The 25,325-nt window shown below is 41.3% G+C and overlaps 2 protein-coding genes across 10 annotated transcripts in view; both read right to left on the bottom strand.

Annotated features, from left to right (window-relative positions):
• Nucleotides 1-1,872: 1,872 nt before the first annotated feature.
• On the bottom strand, nt 1,873-8,171 carry LOC109875281 (armadillo repeat-containing protein 1). 2 transcript variants are annotated; one of them, XM_020467578.2, is made up of 7 exons: nt 7,914-8,171; nt 7,570-7,738; nt 7,242-7,333; nt 6,466-6,655; nt 6,116-6,232; nt 4,864-4,938; nt 1,873-4,572 (listed from the first exon to the last, which is right to left on the bottom strand). In XM_020467578.2, exons 2-7 carry the CDS (start codon nt 7,729-7,731, stop codon nt 4,381-4,383), a joined length of 828 nt encoding a protein of 275 aa, XP_020323167.1. In that variant the 5' UTR covers nt 7,732-7,738; nt 7,914-8,171; the 3' UTR covers nt 1,873-4,380. The 2 variants fall into 2 exon arrangements, with proteins under 2 accessions (XP_020323167.1, XP_020323168.1); XM_020467579.2 differs by having other exon boundaries at nt 7,570-8,108.
• Nucleotides 8,172-8,675: 504 nt separating this feature from the next.
• The window catches only part of LOC109875280 (high affinity cAMP-specific 3',5'-cyclic phosphodiesterase 7A), a 45,102-nt gene continuing 28,452 nt past the window's right edge, over nt 8,676-25,325 (bottom strand). For 4 of the 8 annotated variants that reach the window (XM_020467572.2, XM_020467570.2, XM_031809908.1 and 1 more), the window contains exons 3-13: nt 24,529-24,618; nt 22,964-23,118; nt 22,802-22,865; nt 22,373-22,468; nt 22,125-22,225; nt 21,739-21,870; nt 20,093-20,184; nt 11,352-11,496; nt 11,026-11,122; nt 10,816-10,896; nt 8,680-10,502 (exon numbers count right to left, since the gene is read on the bottom strand). In XM_020467572.2, the coding sequence (XP_020323161.1) occupies nt 10,276-10,502; nt 10,816-10,896; nt 11,026-11,122; nt 11,352-11,496; nt 20,093-20,184; nt 21,739-21,870; nt 22,125-22,225; nt 22,373-22,468; nt 22,802-22,865; nt 22,964-23,118; nt 24,529-24,618 (1,280 nt within the window). In that variant the 3' untranslated portion in view covers nt 8,680-10,275. Of the gene's footprint in view, nt 10,503-10,815; nt 10,897-11,025; nt 11,123-11,351; nt 11,497-20,092; nt 20,185-21,738; nt 21,871-22,124; nt 22,226-22,372; nt 22,469-22,801; nt 22,866-22,963; nt 23,119-24,528; nt 24,619-25,325 lie in introns of all 8 variants that reach the window. The other 4 variants (XM_020467573.2, XM_031809911.1, XM_031809909.1 and 1 more) reach the window with 2 other exon arrangements.

Genomic DNA, 25,325 nt, shown 5'->3' with positions numbered 1-25,325 from the left:
ATTTTCCAAATAGCGATAATTACCTAATTACCTCAACTAATGATAATGACTTTAATGATTCAACATTTTGGTTAATTGATCTTGATTGATTGCATACCACCAAACAGGGAAAGGGGAAAAACAAGGTAATTTAAGGAAGTACAGGTCAGGGCTATGATTGCATTCATAGCATTGCTAAAACATAAATATTTCAAATTTTAGGCTACTCCATCCCCTCTCATATATTGCATTATTTAGATACTCTGAGCTATGTGCTCCCCATACTCTAGCCCCTCTTGAAGGACACACTTGCTGTGACAGCAACAAATCATCTACAGCCTCTATTGAGATTTCAGTATGGCCATTATCATTTGCTTGTTCCACCCACAGCAAGTTCAGACAGGCTCTGAGAGTTAATACCAATAATGGTGTTCTCATTCAAAATAATGTTGCACGCACTCACGGTAAGTACTATTCTATTTAGCATAGCTATATCAACGTCCTGTGGCCTCTCTCATGCCACCTCCCTCTTGTCCCTAAAACCCCCCTGTGGTAGTTTCTGTGTTGCTAGGTAACAGCTTTCAGTAGGTCTTGGCACAGGTCTCTCTTATGCCCCTCTGATGACAAAAGTCTTATCCTCTAGTAACTACGAATAGAGGGTACTAAGGAAGCTTAATACATAACAGCATTCATGCACACAACATATTGTATTGTATGGGAATAGCTATTGTCAGGGGGTAAATTGCCACCTTTTAAGATATCATGGCTCTGCATGTTTCTTTCTGCTCTTTTTACTGTAACATCACAAGATTAACTGAAGTATTATATTCTACTGTTATTGATGGATAATTTTGGATGACTTTTAAAACAAAATGTATTAACATTACAAAATAAAAGAGAATATATATATAGGCACAGTCTATATGATCAAGCATTTCTCAGTTCATTCACCTCAAGCGGCTTGGTGGCAAACTGCAGTGGTGATGCAACACTGACACCTTATGTCTATTTCATTGTATTTCAGACGAAGAGGTAAGGTCCTGAATACAAGGGTAAAAAGCAGAGGCTTCCTTTTTGATTGTTCTTACAGTATGCACGGAGTGTGCTGCTGAATCGTTTGCCATTGTTGCAATGTGAATAAAAGGGTCGCTATGGGGACGACAGCAGGCAGATTCCCAAAGGGAATCCCATTGATGCTGTCACATGGGACTTTGCTTCCTCTGCATTTTCATTGGGATTGTCTGTCACTTACAGTCTGCCAACACGACGACGGCATTGCTCTTTTCTGTCTGTCTTGCAACTGTTTCACATCTACTTCAATAAACTACCAACCCAACAACATCAAGACTTGTTGTGTGGACATAGCTGTCTGGAAGTGCAAGTTGAAACATGTTTGTCTTCCAGTTGAGCAGCTTCCATGAGCGCTGGGATTGCAGCAAGTCAGTGGCGAGAGCTGTAGTCTAAACCTATAAATGAGGCCCTTGGCCAAGACAGACAATAGCATAATCCTCAGTTCTGTTCTCCTCTGCAGGGCCCCTCTAGTTTCAGATGTGGGAGGTTGGACATTTGCCAAGCCTATTGGGTCCCAAATAATAGCAAGAAGAACATGCATTATGGGAAGGAGCTCTAAGACAAGGCCCTTTAGTAATGTCCCAGGGGACCAACATTCTGTTTCTCTCCACTTTTATGGGAATGCAATCACAAGTGAATTATACTGTACAGTACATTAGAGGGAAGCCAAGTCAGTTGGTTTGACTCTCTTTCGATACCGATAAGAGCATTAGTTATCTACTATACAGAACACTAACACTAAATTAAAGTGATAGACACTTATCAGAGAAGGACACCAGTTGTCAATAAAAGGGACATTTCATTCATTGAAACCAAACATGGTCAACATCTTTCATCGTTTATTTTGTTGAATAAACGGTCATGTCCTCCATTTGAGGCAGTACCCTATCCCATCAGTGTCAATAAAATGAACAATGACATATTTCATATAATAACATTGTTTTTTAATATTATTTGATGTAACTCTTAGGAATCATAACTCACATCAAAAACACAATGGCCCACAACCCTACAGACAGAACTGACAGGCAGCAAACATACCTGTGATGCACATACATACTGTACATAACATTCCTGTGCGATAGGTGTTCATTCTGTATTGGTGGAAAGAAACAACTCCAGCATAAATAGGTTGTAATGTTAAAAGAGCAATTCACTTTTCAACCTCATTCATTATCTCCAGCACCATACCAGTGTCTACATGTCTGAAAACAGTGTTTCTATTATCTGTGGTTAAAAAGATAAGGTCCTATAAAATGCTTCTTTGTGACATCACAGTGCAGGATAAAAAGGTTTTATTTATTATTTTAAGTGATTTTCAAAATCTGCAATGAGTTTGTAGCCAGAGGGAGGGTATTTTATTGCCGGTAGACACTGGTACTGTGCTGGAGATAATGAAAATGAGGTTGAAAAGTAGTGGAATTACCCATTAATAGTCAGGAGGGAAAGGAAATATTTAATGTTTGGGGGTTAATTTAAAATACATGGATTATGTGATAGAAATGTCACCTGAGTCAAATAAAGATGACAAACAAAAGGCTGACTTAAATCATGATAGTTTACCTAATAATGGTTTCTGAACTAAAAGCATATCAATGACAAGACAAATATATTTACATATTTCTTTGTGAATGACTTCATTGGCAACCAATGCACAGTATTGATGAGTGTGAACTATAGAGTATGCTGCCCTGGCATGATGAACACAATCTAGTCAGGTGTGATTGTACGAGATGGGACTCTTTACAGGATGAAACAACACAAATACATGAGTGGACAACAGGACATTGCTTGACAATTCTATACAAGGATTCCCCCCCCCTCCTCCCCCTCCACAGACAGATATTGACTTTCAAGAAACACTTTCAAAAGGTAACCTCTTTTGAAAGTTCTCCCACTGAGAGGTTGTTACCTGTAAAATAGGTGGTCCAAACTGAATACTTCTTATGCTGAGATTTACTTTGAACTCATAATAATAAACATTTCCCATTCATACACTAACATGCACTGATAGCATAGCTATTTCAGATGCTGGGCAATTGATCCACTATATAGACTGAACCAAAATATTCAGAATTCTATACTTACAGACAACCCTACACTATGGCAGCATCCACTTGAGCTCCCTTTAACGACAGGTTAAGGACACTGCTGGCCAATCCATCTCCACTGAAATCTAACCATGTTTGTTTCCATCAACATATATTCAGAGATGATTAATGTTAGGCTTAGCCTAATCTTGGTTAAACCAGAACTTAAATCTCATGTAATTTGGTCAGATGCTTAACCATTTATGTTTATGTAGTCTGTCCATGAGAGATTACATTCAGCCTTGTATTCTTTTTAACGGTGCTAAATCATGCAAGACATTGGGGAAATGGCAGAGGCTGTCCCTAAAAGAGGAACAATGCTCTTCCTTAGGAAAGATATTCTAATATTGTCCTTCGAATGAGTAATACTTAACATAAAACAAGCTAATAATGCATGACACCACGTTGTTAGAGAATACCACAGTGGTCAGACTGTAAAATCTCCATGCTGTTTCTGGAGAGAAAACGGTCTCAACCAGCCACCCAGTCCTGTAAACATTTCTCATAACTCATGACAGATTCCATTAATAATTTCAGTAGGCATTGGAATTGAAGAGTACCTAGATTGGAGTTTATCCAGTGTCTACATCAGTATCCTTTGGAATATATCAAAGCAGGGAGCCTTACAGGCAGAATACATTTCAGATCTAATGCTGACAGTCAGTCACAAGGGTCTACATGTAAACAGAATGAAACGAAAGGCACGATAACTGAACACACGTTGATTACTGCATATTCTGGAACACCCATTGCTAAAAAAGGGGAGGATGGGTCAGTTCTTGGTCTAAAAAGTCAGATAAAAAGGTAGGGAGAAAAAGACCCTTAATGCAAACACGCTTTCAGATCCTTAAAAAAAAGTGCTCTAACTACAGGAAATTATTTTTGTGGTAACGTTTGGACCCTTTCTGATGGATCAAGTCGTAATGCTGCCACAATAATGCTCTTCACAACAAGACAATTTGGTTTTCAAAACATTTACATGAAAAGAATAGTCTAGCTCTCAATCAGAACCCTAAAGATAAGAAATAAGAATCAATTCTGGAAGCCAGTCCTCTCCCTTAATGGCTTGGTGATTCTGTATGGTGCAAGGTGGGTGTGAGATTGTGGGTGCATGTGTGTACTGTACACGCATTGGAATAGTTTGTTGTTACACATTGCCTTTGGCAGTCCAGCTCTTTGGCAGCTGGGAGCCTGATTCTGTATCTGTAGTATCTGAAGAGGTGTGGGTGGTCTGGGAGTGTCACCAGTAGAACGAGCGGGACAGGAAGTTAGCTGCAGTGCCTAGCCAGCTTGCTCCATCCTGCCCTGTGCCCACACAGGTCACAGCCTTGTCTGGCTCATGGGACGGGCTCTCCTCCTCTGGAAGGTAGTCTGGAAGAGCCACATTCTGCTCCACTGCTACCGAACCATCCTCTGGGAATGGGATGATTACCTGAACAGCAAAAGGAAGTGTTCAATTCAATGTGCAGCATAAGGTAGATGACATTCCTGCATACAAGGTCAAGGAGCATGGTATTTGAATTTAGATTCGAATTAGTTACCCAACTCCTTTCTGTAAGCTTTATCCTTGAGATAAGATAATTCCTTGATAATATTTGTAGACCAAAACAGATCTTCTCAGGGAAATCAATTGCAACAGAAAGTATATAAAACATTGATTCAACCAAGGCTGTTGTTAAGACAACAGAAACAAAACACTGGGAGTTCATTCAGAAATACAAACCTCTTCTCCATCCTCTCCCCTGACCACCTGTTGAGCTTTCATTACTTCAGTTGAGGCGATGGCAGAACCCAGAGCCTACAGAGGAAGCAGAGGTTTAAATGAATACCAACAACACATCAGCCATTATTCACTCGTCCATACCCTCTCCAGAATGTTCTAACAGAACAGCAGGTTGTCTGCCACCTTAATCTCTCGTAGACTAATCTAACGAAGCAGGCGTAAAAGAAACGCATCAGCAAAGTTGACTTCTTACTGGTCCTGGCGAGAGAAAAATAACTGTCGGGGGAGGTTCTGGAGTGTCGCCTTGTTAACGCAGAAATACTGGTTCAGGTCCAAAAGCAGAAGGCACATCACAGGCTATCTTTCATTTCCCCTGAAAACCGGATGCGTCAGGTTTCCGAGCACGCTGAGGGTGCTCGTGGACAGGCGTTTAACGAGGAGCAACTTCTGGATATATCATTTGGACAAATCAAGACTTTGCGGGTGTGAACCTACACCTGGCATCTTCCAGAAGGGGACTTTTGGCCCAGACACCTGCCCAAGACTTGCAGAGAGAGTTGGGTTGACCTACCAAAGGGGATCCATTCTGGTTCTGCCACTCACTCAAGGTTTATGTATTTTTTATAGAACCTTTATTTCGACAGGGAGTCATGCTGAGACCAAGGTCTGTTTCTCAGATGAGCCCTGTATACACATCAAAACATCTATATACCCTGTGCACATCAATATATACATTAATACACTAAACGCAAAACACAATCATAGAAAACATACATTCTTCAGTAAAAAGGTCCTCCATCAGTCTTGTTGAATTGCCCTAGAAGCACCAACTCATCCAATTTTAGAGAGCCTTGAAGATTTTTCCATAAGTAAGGTGCAAAAAATCTAAAAGCAGATTTACCTAACTCAGTGGAGTTCGAAGGGATCTCCAGAGTTAGCCATCCCTGAGACTGGTTCTGGTATCTCGTACGTCTATAAGTTAACAATGAAGTAAGGTACGGCGGAAGTTCATGCAGAAGGGCTTTATAAACAAAAGAGTGCAATGCATCTATCTACGTTACTTCAAGGAGGGTGAGCCTACTTCCTGATACAGAATGCAGTGATGTGCCTTCATACCTCTCCCCCCAGAACCTAATAGAGTAGCTGCGAGATTTTGGTTCTGGGTTGCCGAGAGTAAACAGACTCGCCTCTGGCCTCCATTGCCTCCCTAGAACATGCGGTTGCCTAATAGGACAGACAGGATGCGACTCACCTCTGCCTTCAGGTCTGAGCGGATTCTGACGATGCACCGCTTAATGCCCATCTGGAATGTAAAGCTGATGACACCTCGGATCTTCAATAAGGACTCTTCACAAAGGCTCCTCCGGCTCTGGAGGAGATTAATGGGAATAACTGTATAAACTCACTGTACCTCTTTTATAGTGGACTACAAGAACTGTCACCTGAGCTAATAGCTACTTATTGACGCATGATGTATTACAGAACCCATAATGCTCTGTGTAACATATCCGGTTTTATCTTAGTAAATATGTTACTGGAGCTAACATGACAGTGTCCCGTCTCCTTATTGATACACTTATTGGTCAGTATTGGGGCACTCACAGAGTCATCCAAGCCATGTATGTGGAGGACCACTGTTTTGGCCCGCTTGTTGGTGGATCCCAGGAAGAACTGGTCCTTGCGTCTGCAAGAGGGCCCCTCCTCAGGCTTGTCTGTATCCACACTGTTAGAAGCCTGGAGGAGTTCATAGATTTCTGAGGCCAGCATCTTAGTCTCTCCTGGGGTGGTTGTCCTAAGGGGGGGGGGGGGGGGGGGTAGATTTTTAGATTAAAATCTTTAGTCTCAACAGTATTAATGTACAGGAACTGAATTGTGAGACCCAATTAAATTACAAATACAGTTTTGCAGCACTTACAAAAATACCTTCTAGCTCTGGCTCAGAATGTTTGTTTCTCTACTTATTATTTATTTAACTAGGCAATTCAGTTAAGAACAAATTCTTATTTATAATGACGGAAGCAAAAGGCCTCCTGCAGGGTCGGGATTAAAAATATATATATATATAGAACAAAACACATCACGACAAGAGTGACACCACAACACTACATAAAGAGAGACCCAAGACGATAACATAGCATGGCAGCAACACATGACAACACAGCATGGTAGCAACACCACATGACAACACGGTAGCAACCCAACTGGGTCTAAGAAGATGAGCTATGTAGTGTTTGAAATGAGTTTAGAACCAGTTGGATTTTTGCAAAGAACAGTTGCAAAGAATACCAAATATGTTCTATTTGACAAAGATATCAACAGACAAGATGAGTGAGACTGCACAATCATGATCTGGGCTTTCGCAAGGGTCAAATACTCACTTTTGCATGACATTCTGAAGACTTAACATCATCCCCAGCTCTCCCTTCATTTTCTCCCTGTTTTGACGACATTCTGCGAGGTAGCGAACAGCCTGAAGGGGACACAAGAAACACAAGAGAATACATTCACCAACAGCAAAATGACATCCTCACTTACAAGGTTAAGGAGCATGGTATTTGAATTAAGATTACGATTAGACACCCAACAACCATTTATTTGTTGTTGGGTGTAAGTAGCTAGTACACAGACTTCAAAGCAGCCCAGTCACTTCAGTAACCAGGTGCATTGACTTTTAGAATGCAATGCATCCACTACAGGGGGGCTTACCAGGAGTGCTGAGTAGACAACCTGGGGATTGGGATGGTCCAGAAAAAGGATGAGTCCCGGTAAGCAACCTTGGTCTTGAACAATAGCTCTTCTGTTCATAGGATCTGCAGAAAGATCCCTCAACTGGTTCACCACAGCCAAAGCGTCTAGCTCCCTACTCATGATGCCTCTTACAGACCCATACAAGACAATCGACAGGGAGAGAGGAGATATGGAGGGGATGACATTCAGAAACAAGTCATCAACTTTTGCTATTAAATGTATTAGCTAGCTCAATAGTAAGTTCAATACTATACTGTAAACACAGTATGTAGCTAACGTTAGCTAGCAACACAGCCGTTTACCTTCAAATAAATGCCTCTTCAGATCTGCACAATGTGCACACCGCGTCCAAGAAAGACAGCATGAACAAAATCCAACGGGTAAAATAACACAAATGTAGCTAGACGCTTTTATTTTCTGTTAGTATTACATTACAAAATGTGGTATTCAGTTACCGACAAACTGGACAGGACTGTTCCAAGCGGCCACTCTGCAATATAAACGTCTCCGATTGGACGTTGGGGGCGACATGCCCACTTCACAAGCCATTCAGCTGCATTGTTCTTAGACCTGGTGCGTGATGTCAGATGATGCCCCGGCATGCTGATTTAAGATCAGTTTTACGGTTTATATTGTAACACGGATCCTCAATGCACTGATCCTAGATCTGTATTAATGTCAGACCTCTACAAAGTGATATTTTTAAACAAAACACAGATCAGAGAGAAAGCATAGTTATCTGTGATGTAATCATTAGTCCAAATAGTTGCAAAACGTTCTCAACTATAACGAGTTTCTTTTGGACAAATTCAGGTAGGTCCCATAGATATCCTATTAAATTACTAACATTTAATTATGTCTAGGTCCCTCCTGATTTAGTTCCGTTTGATTTAGTTTAAGAAACGTTTTGTAACAGAATTGGCCTAATGAATACTTCCCAACAGCTTTAATAATACATTAAATAAATATTTTCTCGAATTTGCAAAACACCACAGAGAATAACATTATTTGTAGAACTGTAAAGAACGACTGAGACTGCTTAAAAGAGAGGAAAAGAAAGCAAGCACGTGTGACAAGTTGTTTTAATGAAAATGTAACTGCAACTGGCAAGTATCAAAATATCAATTTGGCAAAGCTTTTCACAAAATAGTTTGCCACGCAAGTTTCTAGCCAAAAACGACTTACATCAAAATGGTAAACAGTTATATCAAACAGTCTTTCAGTTACCAGAAAATACATTTTTTTTTGCCATAATGAAAAGCACCGGTTTTCATTCAATGTACTGAACGTCCAACCAGAGACACGATCGTGCCTTGTGTATAGAATTTTAAAAAACAATACCAAAAATAAATTAAATATGGAATGTTTCATGTTGACTGAGTCACTGACCAATCTAATAATGCCTAGTAATTTCCTTCCACAGAGGCAAACAGTCGAACAATGCATTGAGAATACATGATCCACCTTATTAAAAAACAACTGGTTTGGTCACTTAGTTTTGTGCATAGCTTAAAAGGCATCCGTTGCCAGTCTTAAATGTTGCCTGTTTGCATTTTAGAAAGGGCTTCAACTCTCTAAAATAACATTGTATGTCATGGCGCAGCTCTACCAGAGGCAGACCTCCCAATTTCTCTTAATAAGTAGTCATGCTGTTTATACCTTCAACACACGTAACTCTGGTCATCCGTTACTAATATGGAAGAGTGGTTATTCAAGTGTTGAAAGAATGTTAAGGTCATAGAAATATAATCTATATTCTATTTCTATGGTTAAGGCCACACGCATGCCCCCTTTCCCCCCCTAACAAAACATCAGACTATGGTTAAATCCCCAACACCATACAGGTAAAGAAAGAAATTGATTTCATACCACATCCAATATACTTTTTTTTCACACAATTAGTCTCTGAGCTGAGCTGAGTCTTGGGTCATAAGACATGTTATAGTTCACAGTGCAAGTAGCAACAAATGGACCAAAACAGTCGTTTCAGGGCATTTGGTGTGTTGATCTGCAATCAGATGTTTGTTCAGTGTGTACAGGACAACTATTTCATGTGAGTGGTTATTCACATACAGTATGTACTTTTTTTTTTTTTTACAGAACCAATGTTAAATTTGTAAAATACAACACAAAGTAAATGCTTGTAAAGAGGAAGCAGCGAAGTGGGCTCTCCACATGATTTATTGTACGAGGAAGTATTACTAAGTCTGAAATAGAGAAACCCACAGACGCTTGTCTCAATCACTCAACATGAACCTCTCTCTGAATACAAGGTTTCCTCACTTTAAAAACATTAAAACAAATTGTTTGCAGATGGCACTATAATCAGAAGGGTATTTTTTAAATAATTCCCTTCAGGTCTCTATTCAAATGGTGGCATGTCAAATTAGGGATGTCAGAGCAGAACTACAGTAAAAATAAATAAAATATGGAAAGAAAATACAGCAGAAGCAACATGAGGTATCTATGTATTGCTCTATGTTGTTAAAGTAAAGGGTCCAAATGCAATAAATTAAGTTAAATTATGTGAAAAACAAAAACAGTGGTTAACCTAGATGGGGAGCATGTGGCTGAGGTGCTGTGGTGCGGGGAGTGATGGGTAATGTAGTTTTTGTCCTGTGAGGAGATTCTCTTCGCTTCCTGACACTTCACTCTCTTGGCGAGTCATGACCGTTTACTTCCCTGAGGTAATTCTTTGGAGTTTGAGTCCTTGGCAGCAGAAGTCCTCTGTTCCTCTGAGGCCCTACTAGTGTTAGCCTCCTGCTTGTCTCTACCCTCCTTCCAGCCTTGCTTGTTCAGGCTCAGGTGGCCCATCATGGTCTGGGACAGCCGTGTGTCGGAGAAGCGTGACCATTCCACAAATAGAGGCTCCACCACGTACGTCATAAAGCCTGCAGGGGAAGGAGACATCTCTCATTCAGAGCAAGTTCTGACTAATAAATCACAAAATGCTGCTCAAGTCAGGAGGAGAAAAACCCAACCACAAGCAAATGTACAAATATTAAGTAGGACACATTTTTAAATCATTACAAGTACAGTACATAGCCTTGTCCAAGCCAGAATGGCCCAGAGGGCAGGAAGATCTATTGTTTCTGTAGCGTGAGTCAGCTTGACGTACACCCCCTGGACAGGAAACCAAATCATAATCAAATCTAAATTAATCATATGCTTATAGTGGACTTAGATTAAGAGGGGTAACTTTACCAATCTGTATATTGGCAACTGAGTTGGATTGCCTGTCACAGAGTGGGGTAACTTCAAGATGATGTTTCCTCTCAATGTCACCTGATGAAAAGAAGGATTGGTTAATACTCATTATATAAACCATACTGTCACACATAGGTGCACTCTTAATAAACACCTGGATTAATATTAAAGGTGATTAGCCCAGTACAGGGTTTCATGATATAGTACCTTGATGGAAGAACTCCTCTGTCACTTTCTCGCTCCACAGTTTGCTGAGTTTCCACGGTCGGCAGGGGTTGCAGATGTCCGCACACTTCAGAGCTATCTTTACAGGGTCAATGGGGAAAACAGAGCGGAGACTTAGGAAAAGGACAACATATCGCTCAGTCTGTCTCGCTCGCTCCCTTTCCTCCATCAGCCTCAACCGCGTGGACGATTCACTTTTAGCAACACTTCATTGCCTCTGAGATGATCTCAATGCCACAACAGTGGAAAAGGGTGATGAATAATACAGTTATGAATGCTCTTTTTGTTATTTGGCACACATTGCTCACCTGAAGGATAAAGTGCCGATGTCTTCCGTTAGTGAGGCAGAGGTCTCTCTTGTCCAAGTGTGTCCTGAACTCTGACAAATAGTTATTCTGCCTGCTGATGTCCGTGGCCAGAATCAGGGATCCAAGCCGCTCCTCCATGTTCAATCTAAATGACAACAGCATCCAATCAATATTCATTAGCACATACTAATGATGCGGAGTCATTTTCATAAACATAAAAAGGTAAAGCCTTTTTTTACTGCAATGTTCCAATGGCAATGGGTTATTACACTGAAGTCTGAAGATGCATTTAAATTAGCTAAATCGGGAGACTCCATAGTTAGTATTTCATAAACTAAATGTCTTAGTGGATGTAGATGTAGTTAAATATAGACTAGATCTGACAGCGAACAAGGGTTATGCCTAATGAATGGATGGAATTATACTTTGGAAAGAACCATAGCTCTTCACTAATATACCTCACTAGATAAAATCAATTTAATAAAGTTAAAGAAAACATGATGAGAAACTCCAAGGGCTTAAACCTATTCATATTTTTCTACCAAGTTGTGGCAAATGAACTGCTGCAAGAAGTACCAAACACAACAATAAGTCTATGCTAGCAGTAATCACATGGATCTGATAAAACAAAAATCAACCACGTTACATAAAGATCCTAATCCAATCAAAATGTTTTCATGGCATGCAACAAAACAATTCAGAGTCACAGAGGATGTCCTGTCATTCTCCGTCTCCACTAACAAAAACATCTCTCCTACAGGTGCAATATATACAGTGCTTTCGAAAAACACTTTTCCAAATGTATTAAAAGTAAAAACAAAAATACATTTTACATAAGTATTCAGACCCTTTGCTATGACACTCAAAATTCAGCTCAGATGTATCCTGTTTCCATTGATCATCCTTGAGATGTTTCTACAACTTGGAGTCCAGCTGTGGTAAATTCAATTGATTAGAAATACTTTGGAAAGGCACACAGCTGTCTAGATAAGGTCCCACAGTTGACAGTGCATGTCAGAGGAAAAACCAAGCCAAGAAATAATTGTCCATAGACCTCAGATACAGGACTGTGGGTCCGCAAGAATGAAGTGGCCGCCATCATTCTTAAATGGAAGAAGTTCGGAAACACCAACTCTTCCTAGAGCTGGCCGCCCATCCAAACTGAGGAATCGGGGGAGAAGGGCCTTGGTCAGGGAGGTGACCAAGAACCTGATGGTCACTCTGACAGAGCTCTAGAGTTCCTCTGTGGAGATGGGATAATCTTCCAGAAGGACAACCATCTCTGCAGCACTCCACCAATCAGGCCTTTATGGTAGAGTGACCAGATGTAAGTCACTCCTCAGTAAAATGCACAAGACAAAAAAAAGACTCTCAGACCATGAGAAACAATAGTCTCTGGTGTGAAGAAACCAAGATTGAACTATTTGGCTTGAATTACCAAGCGTCACGTCTGGAGGAAACCTGGCACCATCCCTACGGTGAAGCATGGTGGTGTCAGCATCATGCGGTGGGGATGTTTTTCAGCAACAGGGACTGGGAGACTAGTCAGGATCGAGGGAAAGATGAACAGAGCAAAGTCCAGAGATCATTGATGAAAACCTGCTCCAGAGAGCTCAGGACCTCAGATTGGAGCAAAGGTTCACCTTCCAACAGGACAACAACTCTAAGTGCACAGCCAAGACATTGCAGGAGTGGCTTCGGGACAAGTCTCGGAATGTCCCGGACTCGAACACGACCGAACATCTCTGGAGAGACCTGAAAATTGCTGTGCAGCAATGTTCCCCATTTAACCTGACAAACCTTGAGAGGATCTGCAGAGAAGAATGGAACAAATTCCCAAATAAATCTAATGCAATTTTATTGGTCACGTACACATACAGTACCAGTCAAAAGTTTGGACACACCTACTCATTCAATGATTTTTCTTTATTTTGACTATTCTCTACATTGTAGAATAATAGTGAAGACATCAAAACTATGAAATAACACATAAAAGTATTAAACAAATCAAAATCTATTTTAAACTCTTCAAAGTAGCCTCTCTTTGCCTGGATGACAGGTTCAATGTCCATTGCTCGTGTTTCTTGGCCAAAGCAAGTCGTTTTATTGGTGTCCTTTAGTAGTGGTTTCTTTGCAGAAATTCAACCATGAATGCCTGATTCAAGCAGCCTCCTCTGAACAGTTGATGTTGAGATGTGTCTGTTACTTGAATTAATGAGATAGGGTGCAGGCCAGGGTGCAGGCTGTTAGCCAGCCTGTCAGCTTAGTGGAGTCTGCCACTAGCACAGTCAGTGTAGTCAGCTCAGCTATCCCCATTGAGACCGTGGCTGTGCCTCTATTTAGGTTGGGCAAAACTAAACATGGCAGTGTTCGCCTTAGCAATCTCACTGGAATAAAGACCCCCTCCATTCCTGTCATTATTGAAAGAGATGTGATATCTCACATCTCAAAATAGGGCTAGATCCTTCACTTCCAAGGCAGTTAAAGTCAATGAACTAATGACTGATCATAATCTTGATGTGAATGGCCTGACTGAAACATGGCTTAAGCCTGATGAGTTTACTGTGGTAAATGAGGCCTCTCCTCCTGGTTACACTAGTGACCATATCCCCCGCGCATCCCGCAAAGGTGGAGGTGTTGCTAACATTTACGATAGCAAATTTAAAATGACTGCATTTTCGTCTTTTGAGCTACTAGTCATGAAATCTATGCAGCCTACTCAATCACTTTTTATAGCTACTGTTTACAGGCCTCCTGGGTCGTATACAGCGTTCCTCACGGAGTTCCCTGAATTCATATCGGATCTTGTAGTCATGGCAGATAATATTCACATTTTTGTTGACTTTAATATTCACATGGAAAAGTCCAGACCAACTCCAAAATGCTTTTGGAGCCATCATCAACTCAGTGGGTTTAGTCCAACATGTCTCTGACCTACTCACTGCCAAAGCCATACCTAGTTTTGTCCCGTGGACTAAATAATGTGGATCTTAATGTTTTCCTCATAATCCTGGACTATCGGGCCACCTTTTTATTACGTTTGCAATTGCAACAAATAATCTGCTCAGACCCCAACCAAGGATCATCAACAGCTGTGCTATAAATTCTCAGACAACCCAAAGATTCCTAGATGCACTTCCAGACTCCCTCCACCTACCCAAGGACGTTTAACCTTGCATAATACCCTAGATGCTGTCGCACCCCTAAAAACATTTGTCATAAGAAACTAGCTCCATATACAGAAAATACCCGAGCCCTGAAGCAAGCTTCCAGAAAATTGGAACGGAAATGGCAAGACACCAAACTGGAAGACTTCCGACTAGCTTGGAAAGACAGTACCGTCCAGTATCGAAGAGCCCTCACTGCTGCTCGATCATCCTATTTTTCCAACTTAATTGAGGAAAATAAGAACAATCCCAAATTTATTTTTGATACTGTCGCAAAGCTACCTAAAAAGCAGCATTCCCCAAGAGGAGGATGGCTTTCACTTCAGCAGTGATAAATTAATTTACTAATTTGAAGAAAAGATCATGATCATTAGAAGGCAAATTACGGACTCCTCTTTAAATCTACGTATTTCTCCAAAGCTCAGTTGTCCTGAGTCTGCACAACACTGCCAGGACCAGGATCAAGGGAGAGACTCAAGTGTTTTAATACTACATCTCTTGACACATTGATGAAAATACAGTTGAAGTCAGAAGTTTATTTACACCTTAGCCAAATACATTTAAAAACTCAGTTTGTCCTTATTCCTGATATTTAATCCTAGTAGAAATTCCCTGTTTTAGGATCACCACTTCATTATAGGAATGTGAAATGTCCAAATAATAGTTTAGAGAATGATTTATTTCAGCTATTTTCACAGATATGCATATAATTGGTAGATTTGGATAGAAGACAGTCTAACGTTTCGAAAACTGTTTGAATAAAGTCTGAGTATAACAGAACTGATTTGGCAGGCGAAACTCTGTGCACAATCCATCCAGGGAAAACATTGAGGTCAATCTGTTTTCCATTGGTTTTTTATGGCAAGGCCGTTTTAATATAAATATGCTTGCAGTTCCTATAGCTTCCACTAGATGTCAACAGTCTTTAGAAATTGGTTGATGTTTTTCTTTAGAGAAATTAAGAAGTAGCCCTGTTATTTTCCTGTGTCACTCCAGGTGCACTCTAATAATTTTGTGCGCACGACTTGGAACATGCTTTCTTTGTTTTCGTCCGGTATTGAACACAGTTTATCCCGTCTTAAAGTGTATTGATTATTTCTGTTAAAAAAATACCTAAAGTTGTATAACGAAACAAAAGGTAATTTATGAGAGATTTTCTAGTCATGTAGCGCAAGTTGGAACCGGTGTTATTCTGGATCAAACGCGCCAAATAAATTGACATTTTGGATATATAACGACGGAATTAATCGAACAAAAGGACCATTTGTGATGTTTATGGGATATATTGGAGTGCCAACAGAAGAAGCTCAAAGGTAAGGCATGAATTAGATCTTTAATTCTGAGTTTTGTGTCACGCCTGGCGGGTTGAATTTTGATTGCCTGTCTTTGTTTGATGGGGTGCTGTCCTCAGATAATAGCAGTTTGCTTTCGCCGTAAAGCCTTTTTGAAATCTGACACTGCCGCTCGATTAACAACAAGTGTAGCTTTCATTTGGTGCATTGCATGTGTGATTTCATGAAAGTTTAATATTTATAGTAATTCAATTTGAATTTGGCGCTCTGCCATTTCACCGGATGTTGTCAAACCGATTGGTCTTTTACCAAATAATGTGATCTTCTGTATACCACCCCTACCTTGTCACAACACAACTGATTTTCTCAAACGCCTTAAGGAAAGAAATTCCACAAATTATCTTTTAACAAGGCACACCTGTTAATTTAAATGCATTCCAGGTGACTACCTCATGAAGCTGGTTTAGAGAATGCCAAGAGTGTGCAAAGCTGTCAAGGCAAAGGTTGGCTACTTTGAAGAATCTCAAATATATTTTGATTTGTTTAACACTTTTTTGGTTACTACATGATTCCATATGTGTTATTTCATAGTTTGATGTCTTCACTATTATTCTACAATGTAGAAAATAGTAAAAAGAAAAGAAAAACACTTGAATGAGTAGGTGTTCAAACTTTTGGTTGGTACTGTATTTAGCAGATGTTATTGCGAGTGTAGAGATATTCTTGGGTTCCTAGCTCCAACATTGCAGTAGTATCTAACAATTCACAACAATACACACAAATCTAAAAGTAAATTAATGGAATTGAAGAAATATATAAATATTTGGATGAGCCATGTCGGGGTGGCATTGGACTAAAATACAGTAGAATATAATACAATATATACATATGAGATGAGTAAAGCATTATGTAAACATTATTAAAGTGACTAGTGTTCCATTACTAACATGGCCAGTGATTTCATGTCTATGTATATAGGGCTGTAGCCTCAAAGGTGCAGGGTTGAGTAACCGGGTGGTAGCCGGCTTGTGTTGGCTATTTAACAGTCTGATGGCCTTGAGATAGAAGCTGTTTTTCAATCTCTTGGTCCAAGCTTTGATGCACCTGTACTGACCTCACCTTCTGGATGATAAGAGGGTGTACAGGCTGTGGCGCGAGCGGTTGATGTCCTTGATGATCCTTTTGGCCTTCCTGTGACATCGGGTGCCGTAGGTGTCCTTGAGGGCAGGCAGTGTGCCCCCGGTGGAGGCGTTGGGCTTACCGCACCACCCTCTGGAGAGCCCTGCAGGTTGCTGCCGATGCAATTGCCGTTCCAGGCGATGATACAGCCCAACAGGATGCTCTCAATTGTGCTCTCAATCTGTAAAAGTTTGTGAGGGTTTTAGGTGACAAGCCAAATTTCTTCAGCCTCTTGAGGTTGAAGAGGGGCTGTTGCGCCTTCAACAAACTGTATGTATGGGTGGACCATTTCTGATTGTTAGCGATGTGTACGCTGAGGAACTTCTCCGCTTCGGTCCCGTCGATGTGGATAGGGACGTGCTCCCTCTGCTGTTTCCTAAAGTCCACTATCAGCTCCTTTGTTTTGTTGATGTTGAGAGGTTATTTTCCAGAGCCTTCACCTCCTCCCTGTAGGCTGTCTCGTCATTGTTGGTAATCAGGCCTACTACTGTTGTGTCGTCTGCAAACTTGATTATTGATTTGGAGGCGTGCATGGCCACGCTGTCATGGGTGAACAGGGACTACAGGAGGGGGCTGAGCACACATCTTTGTGGGGCCCCAGTGTTGAGGATCAGCAAAGTGGAGTTGTTTCCTACCTTCACTGCCTGGGGGCGGCCCGTCATGAAGTCCAAGACCCAGTTACACGGGGCAGGGTTCAGGCCCAGGGCCCCGAGCTTAATGATGAGCTTGGAGGGTACTATGGTGTTGAAGGCTGAGCTATAGTCAAGGAACAGCATTCTTACATAGGTATTCCTCCAGATGGGATAGGGCAGTGCAATGGTGATTGCATCGTCTGTGGATCTATTGGGGCGGTAAGCAAATTGGGTCTAGAGTGTCAGGTAAGGTAGAGGTGATATGATCCTTAACTTGCCTCTCAACGCACTTCATGATGCCAGAAGTGAGTGCTACGGGGAAATAGTCATTTAGTTCAGTTACCTTTGCTCTCTTGGGTACAGGAACAATGGTTGACATCTTGAAGCAAGTGGGGACAGCAGACTGGGATAGGGAGAGATTGAATATATGTGTAAACACTCCAACCAGCTGGTCCGCGCATGCTCTGAGGACGCAGCTAGGGATGGGCCGACAGCCTTGAAGGTTAACGCTTAAATGTCTTACTCACATCTGCCATGGAGAACGAGAGCCCACAGTCCTTGGGAGCGGGCTGCGTCAGTGGCAGTGTGTTATCCTCAGGGTGAAAAAGAGCATGACGTCGGTGTCCGTGACGTGGATGGTTTCCCCTTTGTAATCCGTGATTGTCTGTAGACCCTACTACATACGTCTCGTGTCTGAGCCGTTGATTTGCGACTCTACTTTGTCTCTATACTGACGTTTTGCCTGATTGATTGCCTTACGGAGAAAATCATTATACTGTTTGTATCAATCATATTCCCAGTCACCTTGCCATGGTTAAATGCGGTGGTTCACACTTTCAGTTTTGCGCGAATGCTGCCATCTATCCACGGTTTCTGATTTGGATAGGTTTTTATAGTCACATTGGGAACAACATCCCCATACACTTCCTGATGAACTCAGTCACCTTGTCCATGTATACGTCAAAGTTATTCTCAGAGGCTACCCAGAACATATCTGCGTGATTAAAATGCATTCCGATTGGTCAGACCAGTGTTAAATAGACCTTAGCACGAGTACTTCCTGTTTGAGTTTCTGCCTATAGGAAGGGAGGAGCAAAATGGAGTCGTCATCTGATTTTCCGAAGAGAGGGCGGGGGAGGGCCTTGTAGGCATCTCAAAAGGGGGAGTAGCAGTGGTCAAGTGTTTTTTCAGAGCAGGTACTACAGTCAATGTGTTGATAGAACTTCGGTAGCACTCTCCACAAATTTGCTTGGTTAAAATCCCCAGCTACAATAAAGCGGCATAAAGTCTTTGCATAAAGTCCAGTGTAGTTCCTTGAGGGCCATCGTGGTATCGGCTTGAGGGAAAATATACACGGCTGTGACTTTAACCAAAGAGAATTCTCTTGGGAGGTAATACGGTCGGCATTTGATTGTGAGGTACTCTAGGTCAGGTGAACAAAAGTACTTGAGTTTCTGTATGTTATCACAATCACACCATGAGTAGTTAATCATGATACATACACCGCCACCTTTCTTCTTCCCGGAGAGATCTTTATTCCTGTCTGCGCGATGTACTGAGAACCCAGCTGGCTATATGGACGGGGACAGTATGTCCTGAGAGAGCCATGATTCCATTAAACAGAGTATGTTACAGTTCCTGATGTGTCCCTGGAAGGAGATCCTTGCCCTGAGCACGTCTACTTTATTGTTCAGAGACTGAACATTAGCGAGTAATACACTCAGAAGCGGTGGATGGTGTGCACGCCTCTTGAGTCTGACTAGAAGTCCACTCCAAATACCTCTCTCTGCTGGCAGTGTCTTGGATCAGCATCTGGGATAAGTTCAATTGCCCTGGGGGCTACGAACAAAGGATCAAATTCGGGAAAGTCGTGTTACTGGTCGTAATGCTGGTGAGTTACCACCGTTCTGATATCCAACAGTTCAACAGAGTGGCGCAGCAGTCTAAGGCACTGCATCTCAGTGCAAGAGGCGTCACTACATTTACATTTCCGGCTTTATGTAATAACACAAAAAAATGTGCTATGCTAATATTGTAAGAAAAAAAATACTGTAAAATTGCTGAGGAGCGAGAAGCAGTGTTGCAATGTCTGTCGGCGCCATCTTCCTTGTCCAAGCATGTAGTGTTATACCCAAGAAGACTTGAGGCTTTAATCGCTGCCAAAGGTGCGTCAACAAAGTACTGAGTAAAGGCTCTGAATACTTATGTAAATGAGATCAGGTTTTTATTTTTTATAAAATTAGCAAACATTTCAAAAAACCTGTTTTTGCTTTGTTATTATGGGGTATTGTGTGTAGATTGAGGAGGGGAAAATACGATTTAGTCAATTTTAGAATAAGGCTGTAACCTAACAAAATGTGGAAAAAGCCAAAGGGTCTGAATACTTTCCGAAGGCACTGTATAGAATTGCCTGGAGGGCACAAATAAAGAATGTTTATAGAAGATAGAAGATGCCCGGTCTCTGAACTGACCTGTCTTCAGTGGGAAGGTGGGACAAGAGTGCTGACTCTCGGAGCAGACCCACAGCAGACTTCCAGTGGTGATTCTCCAAAACGGAGCTATTCTACAATGGAAAACACAACCCAAAAAATACTCAGAGTATTAAAGAGGTAATTATATTGTACATGGGCTAGATGATGTCTGATGCCAACCATTAACATGTATTTTAAAGTCATTCAACATTTTATGGACAACTATATCAGCATCTTATCCATCAAAGAGACTAAAATAATGATGAGTAGAGAGTAGGGCTAACCACATTTAGTTGACTGGTCGATTGTTTGGTCGATAGGCGGATGGTCGACCGAGATTTCTTTAGTCGAGCAGTCACAATTAATACATTTTTTCATGGTGCACAAGACACCTGTCTGAGTGGTCTAATAAATTGCGGAGGCCACAGGGATGGCACAGTCCATCACTCTAAGACATGTGATACTGCAATTGTATATGTCAAAATAATGGTGCAATCTAAATCAAATAGAATTTTTTTTAAATGCACTTTCTTCCGGGTTGGATATGGTAGCTGCCCGCCGTTCTGAAACAGAATCTTTAGTGCGCTGTAGAATTGGCGCCTTTCCCTATGTTGCTATGTGCATAACAGCGAAATTAGCATATTGGGATTGAGAACAATGCAGCAGGGGTAGCAGCAGGGGTAGCAGCAGAGGCGAGGAAACAGCCCTTGCCTTAAGCCCTATTCGGACAGGATTAGTTTTACTGGGTTTGGTCGGGTAATGTAATTATGTGCACAAAACATCTGTTATTTTAGTCCCGCCGAATCTGCCATGTCAGTAATTTGTACATGGTAGGAGAGTAACAATTCCAACCAGAATAACCTACTGTTTTTGGCAAACTCCAAGGTCCACTGATAATACTAGTGCCGTGTGAATCAACATCCCTGTGTGTTGCTCACGGTTTGAGGAAGAAAACAATAACTGATTTCATAAATTGAACACAGTGCTGTGTATAGCCTAAATATGAAGGGCCTACATGTATCAACGTTCACAGTAAATGCCTTTGTTTATATGTTTTGTGCGTATGTAACCCTTGCTGTTAATTGATCGCAAAGCAGCATACAACTGACCTAAAGTTTTGGAAATGATTCACATTCTCATCCATAGCCTTAGAGCGCATCTCAAGTGCTGTAGGCTGGGGGGCATTTTGGACGTCTACTGCGGATCGCTAAAATATCCTAATGATTATGATCATACTTCCTCTATTCAAATATTATTGTGACACTACTGTATACCAAAGACGGTTTGGTATGGTTTAGAAACTTGGGAACCAAGCTCAAGTTATCAGTGTAGCCCAATTATTGCCTAACACAGCATGACCATCGGGCTCTTTCTTGAGTCATTTGCGTGTCTTAATTATTTAATTAATAAACTGTATGCTTAAAGCGTCAGACAAGCTCAGCGCATATGTAGTTGGTTTTATTCAAAACACAGGGTGTGCCTGTATATATATGGAAAAATACGTTTAAACCAATCGAGTGGTCGAAAGAACAGGACGACTCTCGTGGGGGGGAGTAGTACGTTATTGATCCCAGTTTAGAAAATTGGTTTTATCACCACAAGCATCAACATTGAGCCCAGAGGCTATTTTCAGTATAGGGCCTTACCTTGTACAGTGCTGCTAGATAATGGTTTGTTTTTATGAGGAAAGGCTGGTTGACACCTGGATGGTCCAGATCATGGGTGGCAGCAGCCAGCAGACCCAGCAGGAGATCACAGGAAGTCATCGTCTCAGCAAGCTGCAAAACACAGAACCCTCCTCATCAGACTCCTCATGAAGAGGTACAGTTGGAACAAACTTCTCCAGGTGTACTTGTAGGTTATACTTTTTTTGGTCCACACATTTTGAAGGCTACAGCACTTACAAAAACCTACACATCTTTCTACAAAATAAAACACTACAAAAAATAAACACATGTTCAAAAGAAATGTGAAAAGCTTAAGAGTATTGATCTGTTATTAGTTAGTGGTTAACAGTATAATTTCCTCTGACCTTGGGCTCCTGCAGGTAACAATACATGGCCTGAGTCACGTCCGCAGCATGGACTGCATTGTGGTAGGGGTTCAGGCTGCGGTAGTCCTCTTGAATCATGACTAACAACAACAACAACAACATTACGTATTCATTTCACTTGGGGAGAGTTTCAACTATGCATTACCACTTCATTCAAGTAGACAATATTGGGTTTAAATAAACCCATGTCCCAGTGCAATACGGTGTATTTCATTTAATTTCAATACCTAAAAATCTTCTAAGTTTAACCATGTCCAACTGAAAGAGCTCAATTAACCCATAACTGTTGAATAAGTGAAAGGTCAGGTTGACGAGGCTGTTCCCTGTAAGTAAGCAGAACAGAAACAATGAATCAACAAATGCATAATAACACTGCAGTTTGTAATACCAGATAAAGGAAGGGACACATGATGTAATAGTCCTCAATCTAAAGCTGAACTCTAACCACCTCTACTTAGTCTGACTAGCAAAACACCATCCACAATAAAATCACGTCATTCTCCATCCACATTTATAGAAAACTATTATGCGATTGAACATTTTCCAAATGAAAATAGAGAGCAATACATGTCAGGGTGAGAAAATAAAGCAGGCATGCATTGCATTTACAATTCTTAAACAGTAGAGGGCAACAATCACCTAGGAAGACACCTTACCGTTTGTAAGTCTATCAAAAAGGAACATGTCAAAGTTCCAGTTTCCAACCTTCTCCAGCATTAACTGAAATACATTAAGAATTATTTTGGGTTACAATTATCACTCAGTGATACTACAATACTTACATATTTAGGAAGTATTGTGCTGGATAGATTGCTAACCTTGGCTTGACCTGTGTAGTCATCATCAAGGATGTAGCCTAGTGGGTTGGAGGCTGGGATGCCGCGGATGAACCGTGACGAGTGGAGGTACCTCTGAAAGCTCAGCAGCCTGCGGACATTCCTGGCAGACACAGGCCCCGCAGACTGGGGTCGGGCTGTGGAAACAAAAGCACAGGATGATTAGCTATGGTTGAAATGTACTCACTTTGCTCTAAAGCTAAGCCGAGTTTATATAGCTAACAACTTAATTCATTTCCAGGTAAGAGTAACATGATGCTTTGTTGCATTATTTTTCAAGTAGCTTTCAAGAGATGTCCATCTCCACAACCGCCATAAGTTCACTTACCACCTTTTTTCACCATAGCTAAGTAATATTTCAAGTTGCAGTTGGCTAGCTAACTACTTCACATGCGTTGGTGTTATGATTTTGAAAATATTTAAAAAACACCATCAGTTGGCTTTTGGAGCTCTAGAACACTGAAAGGTTTTCAAACAGTTCTATTACAGAATTCCATTCTCCGTATGTGCACACAACTCTAATCTACACTCTGTACTAAAAGCAGAGCACAGCATATCATTGAGGACAAAGATTTTTTTTTTACTCAAAAAAGTCAATAGCATTAGGGTTAATACTGTACTGTAATAACCTCAATATAGAACAGATGCATTCCACGAAAGTTAGAATAATAACCTGTTAACTGTGAAACGTTTTGAAAAGACGTGGGTAGTGTCAAGAGCCCCAAGTCAATTCAAACAGTGAGTAGCATTGACAGAGGACAAACACAAGAGAGGATTTGAGCCTGCCATGCCGTGGCCACCCCCACCACTGTGACTAGTGCAAAGCGGTGTGAGTGTGCAGACATGCTGCTGACACAGCAGCCCATTCTCCAGCCAGCTGGCAGCCCACCAGTCGGAGTACTGCATTGTCAACGCACACTCACCAACCATGGCAGACTAGCAAGCCTCAAACGGCCTTTTGCAGCAAACCTGCATTCTAGAAAACTCTTGGAAAGATCAAGGCATTAACAAACAAAGCCAGGATTAATGTCTAATGTCTAATAGGCGATGGTCCCAAAACATTCTAAAATGCAATATTGATTGCTGGAAAGTTTTACACAGTCAGCAAACACAACACATATGATCACGTCAATAGGACAGCCAGCTGGATGGCTTCCATTGATCAATTTGTTAGAGAGACTTTGTACAATGGTCTTTTCATAGACCTTTTCAGAAGATCCAATTTGACAAGTGAATAATATAAAATGCTTTAATTTCATTAATTCCAAGCACATGACCGTTTTAAATGTCATATTAGTTGAAATGATATAATCATATCCACTACAGTATGTGGATGTGTATCTTGCCTACATTTAGATGAGGGATTGTTGAGTGTCCACTTCACATCTGCCATTTAATTCATAAGTCAAGTTATCATACAGGGTTACGTCAATCATAAGAGCTACAAGCAACAAATCATGGGTTGTAAAATGGTTCAGCTTCTTTATTGATAGAAGGGGTTTAAGCGGTGGTCACACAATGAATGGGAGTTTTTGGTTCATACTTACAGTGCAAAGTTCGGAAATCGACATACAAGTAAGGATGGGACCCTCTTGGTTCCGGTTCAAACCCCACTTGGCTTCTGACTCTCACATCTCCTAGAAGGAATGGGAAAACACGGTCCTCAAGGTACTGGCAATAAATAGGTGTTTCATTTAATAAAGCATTGGGCCTGCAGAGACTGAGCTGTGTCTCAAATAGCTCCTTATTCCCAGGACCCATAGGGCTCTGGGACCCATAGGGCTCTGGTCAAAAGTAGTGCACAACATAGGGGATAGCGTGCCCTTTGGGAGGCAAAGGCTGAGGCAACACAGACACAGCTGAAGAGGAAGCATGGCTGTGACACATTAGTATTCACACTGGTGTCAGTGAGCTGAATAGAGAGGCAGGCTTCTCTATTCAGACTAGATCAAAACAGACTCTGCAGTTATATTAGATAGAGTTGGGTAGTTATCTAGTTGGGAGACATCTTACATTCCTCGCCTGTGATATAAAACATCTTAAGAACTGTTAGCCATACTGACTAAGAAAGAGTACGTGTTAAAGATCCTGTATTCATAAGAGACAGGATCGTAAAACAGAAACACATACCCTTTCTTAGTCAGTATGTCTAAAGTACTATTAGACCTTATATTTACATTTTTAGAAGACGCTCTTATCCAGAGCAACTTTCAGGAGCAATTAGGGTTAAGTGCCTTGCTCAAGGGCACATCGACAGAGCATTGTCGGCTCGGGGATTCTAACCAGCAACCTTTCAGTTACTGGCCCAATGCTCTAACCACTAGGCTACCAGCCACCTTGCTGG

The sequence above is a fragment of the Oncorhynchus kisutch genome, linkage group LG30 (genome assembly GCF_002021735.2).
Source record: "Oncorhynchus kisutch isolate 150728-3 linkage group LG30, Okis_V2, whole genome shotgun sequence".
NCBI lineage: Eukaryota > Metazoa > Chordata > Actinopteri > Salmoniformes > Salmonidae > Oncorhynchus > Oncorhynchus kisutch.
This window is presented reverse-complemented; position numbering and strand designations above follow the sequence as displayed.

Coding starts and splice junctions, on each gene's coding strand:
- LOC109875281 (XM_020467578.2), bottom strand. CDS start 7,731: ATGAGTAGGGAGCTAGACGCTTTGGCTGTGGTGAACCAGTTGAGGGAT. Junction 6,233..6,465: donor TACATGGCTTGGATGACTCT/GTGAGTGCCCCA, acceptor AATCTCCTCCAG/AGCCGGAGGAGCCTTTGTGA. Junction 4,939..6,115: donor GCTCAGACCTGAAGGCAGAG/GTGAGTCGCATC, acceptor CTTCCTCTGTAG/GCTCTGGGTTCTGCCATCGC.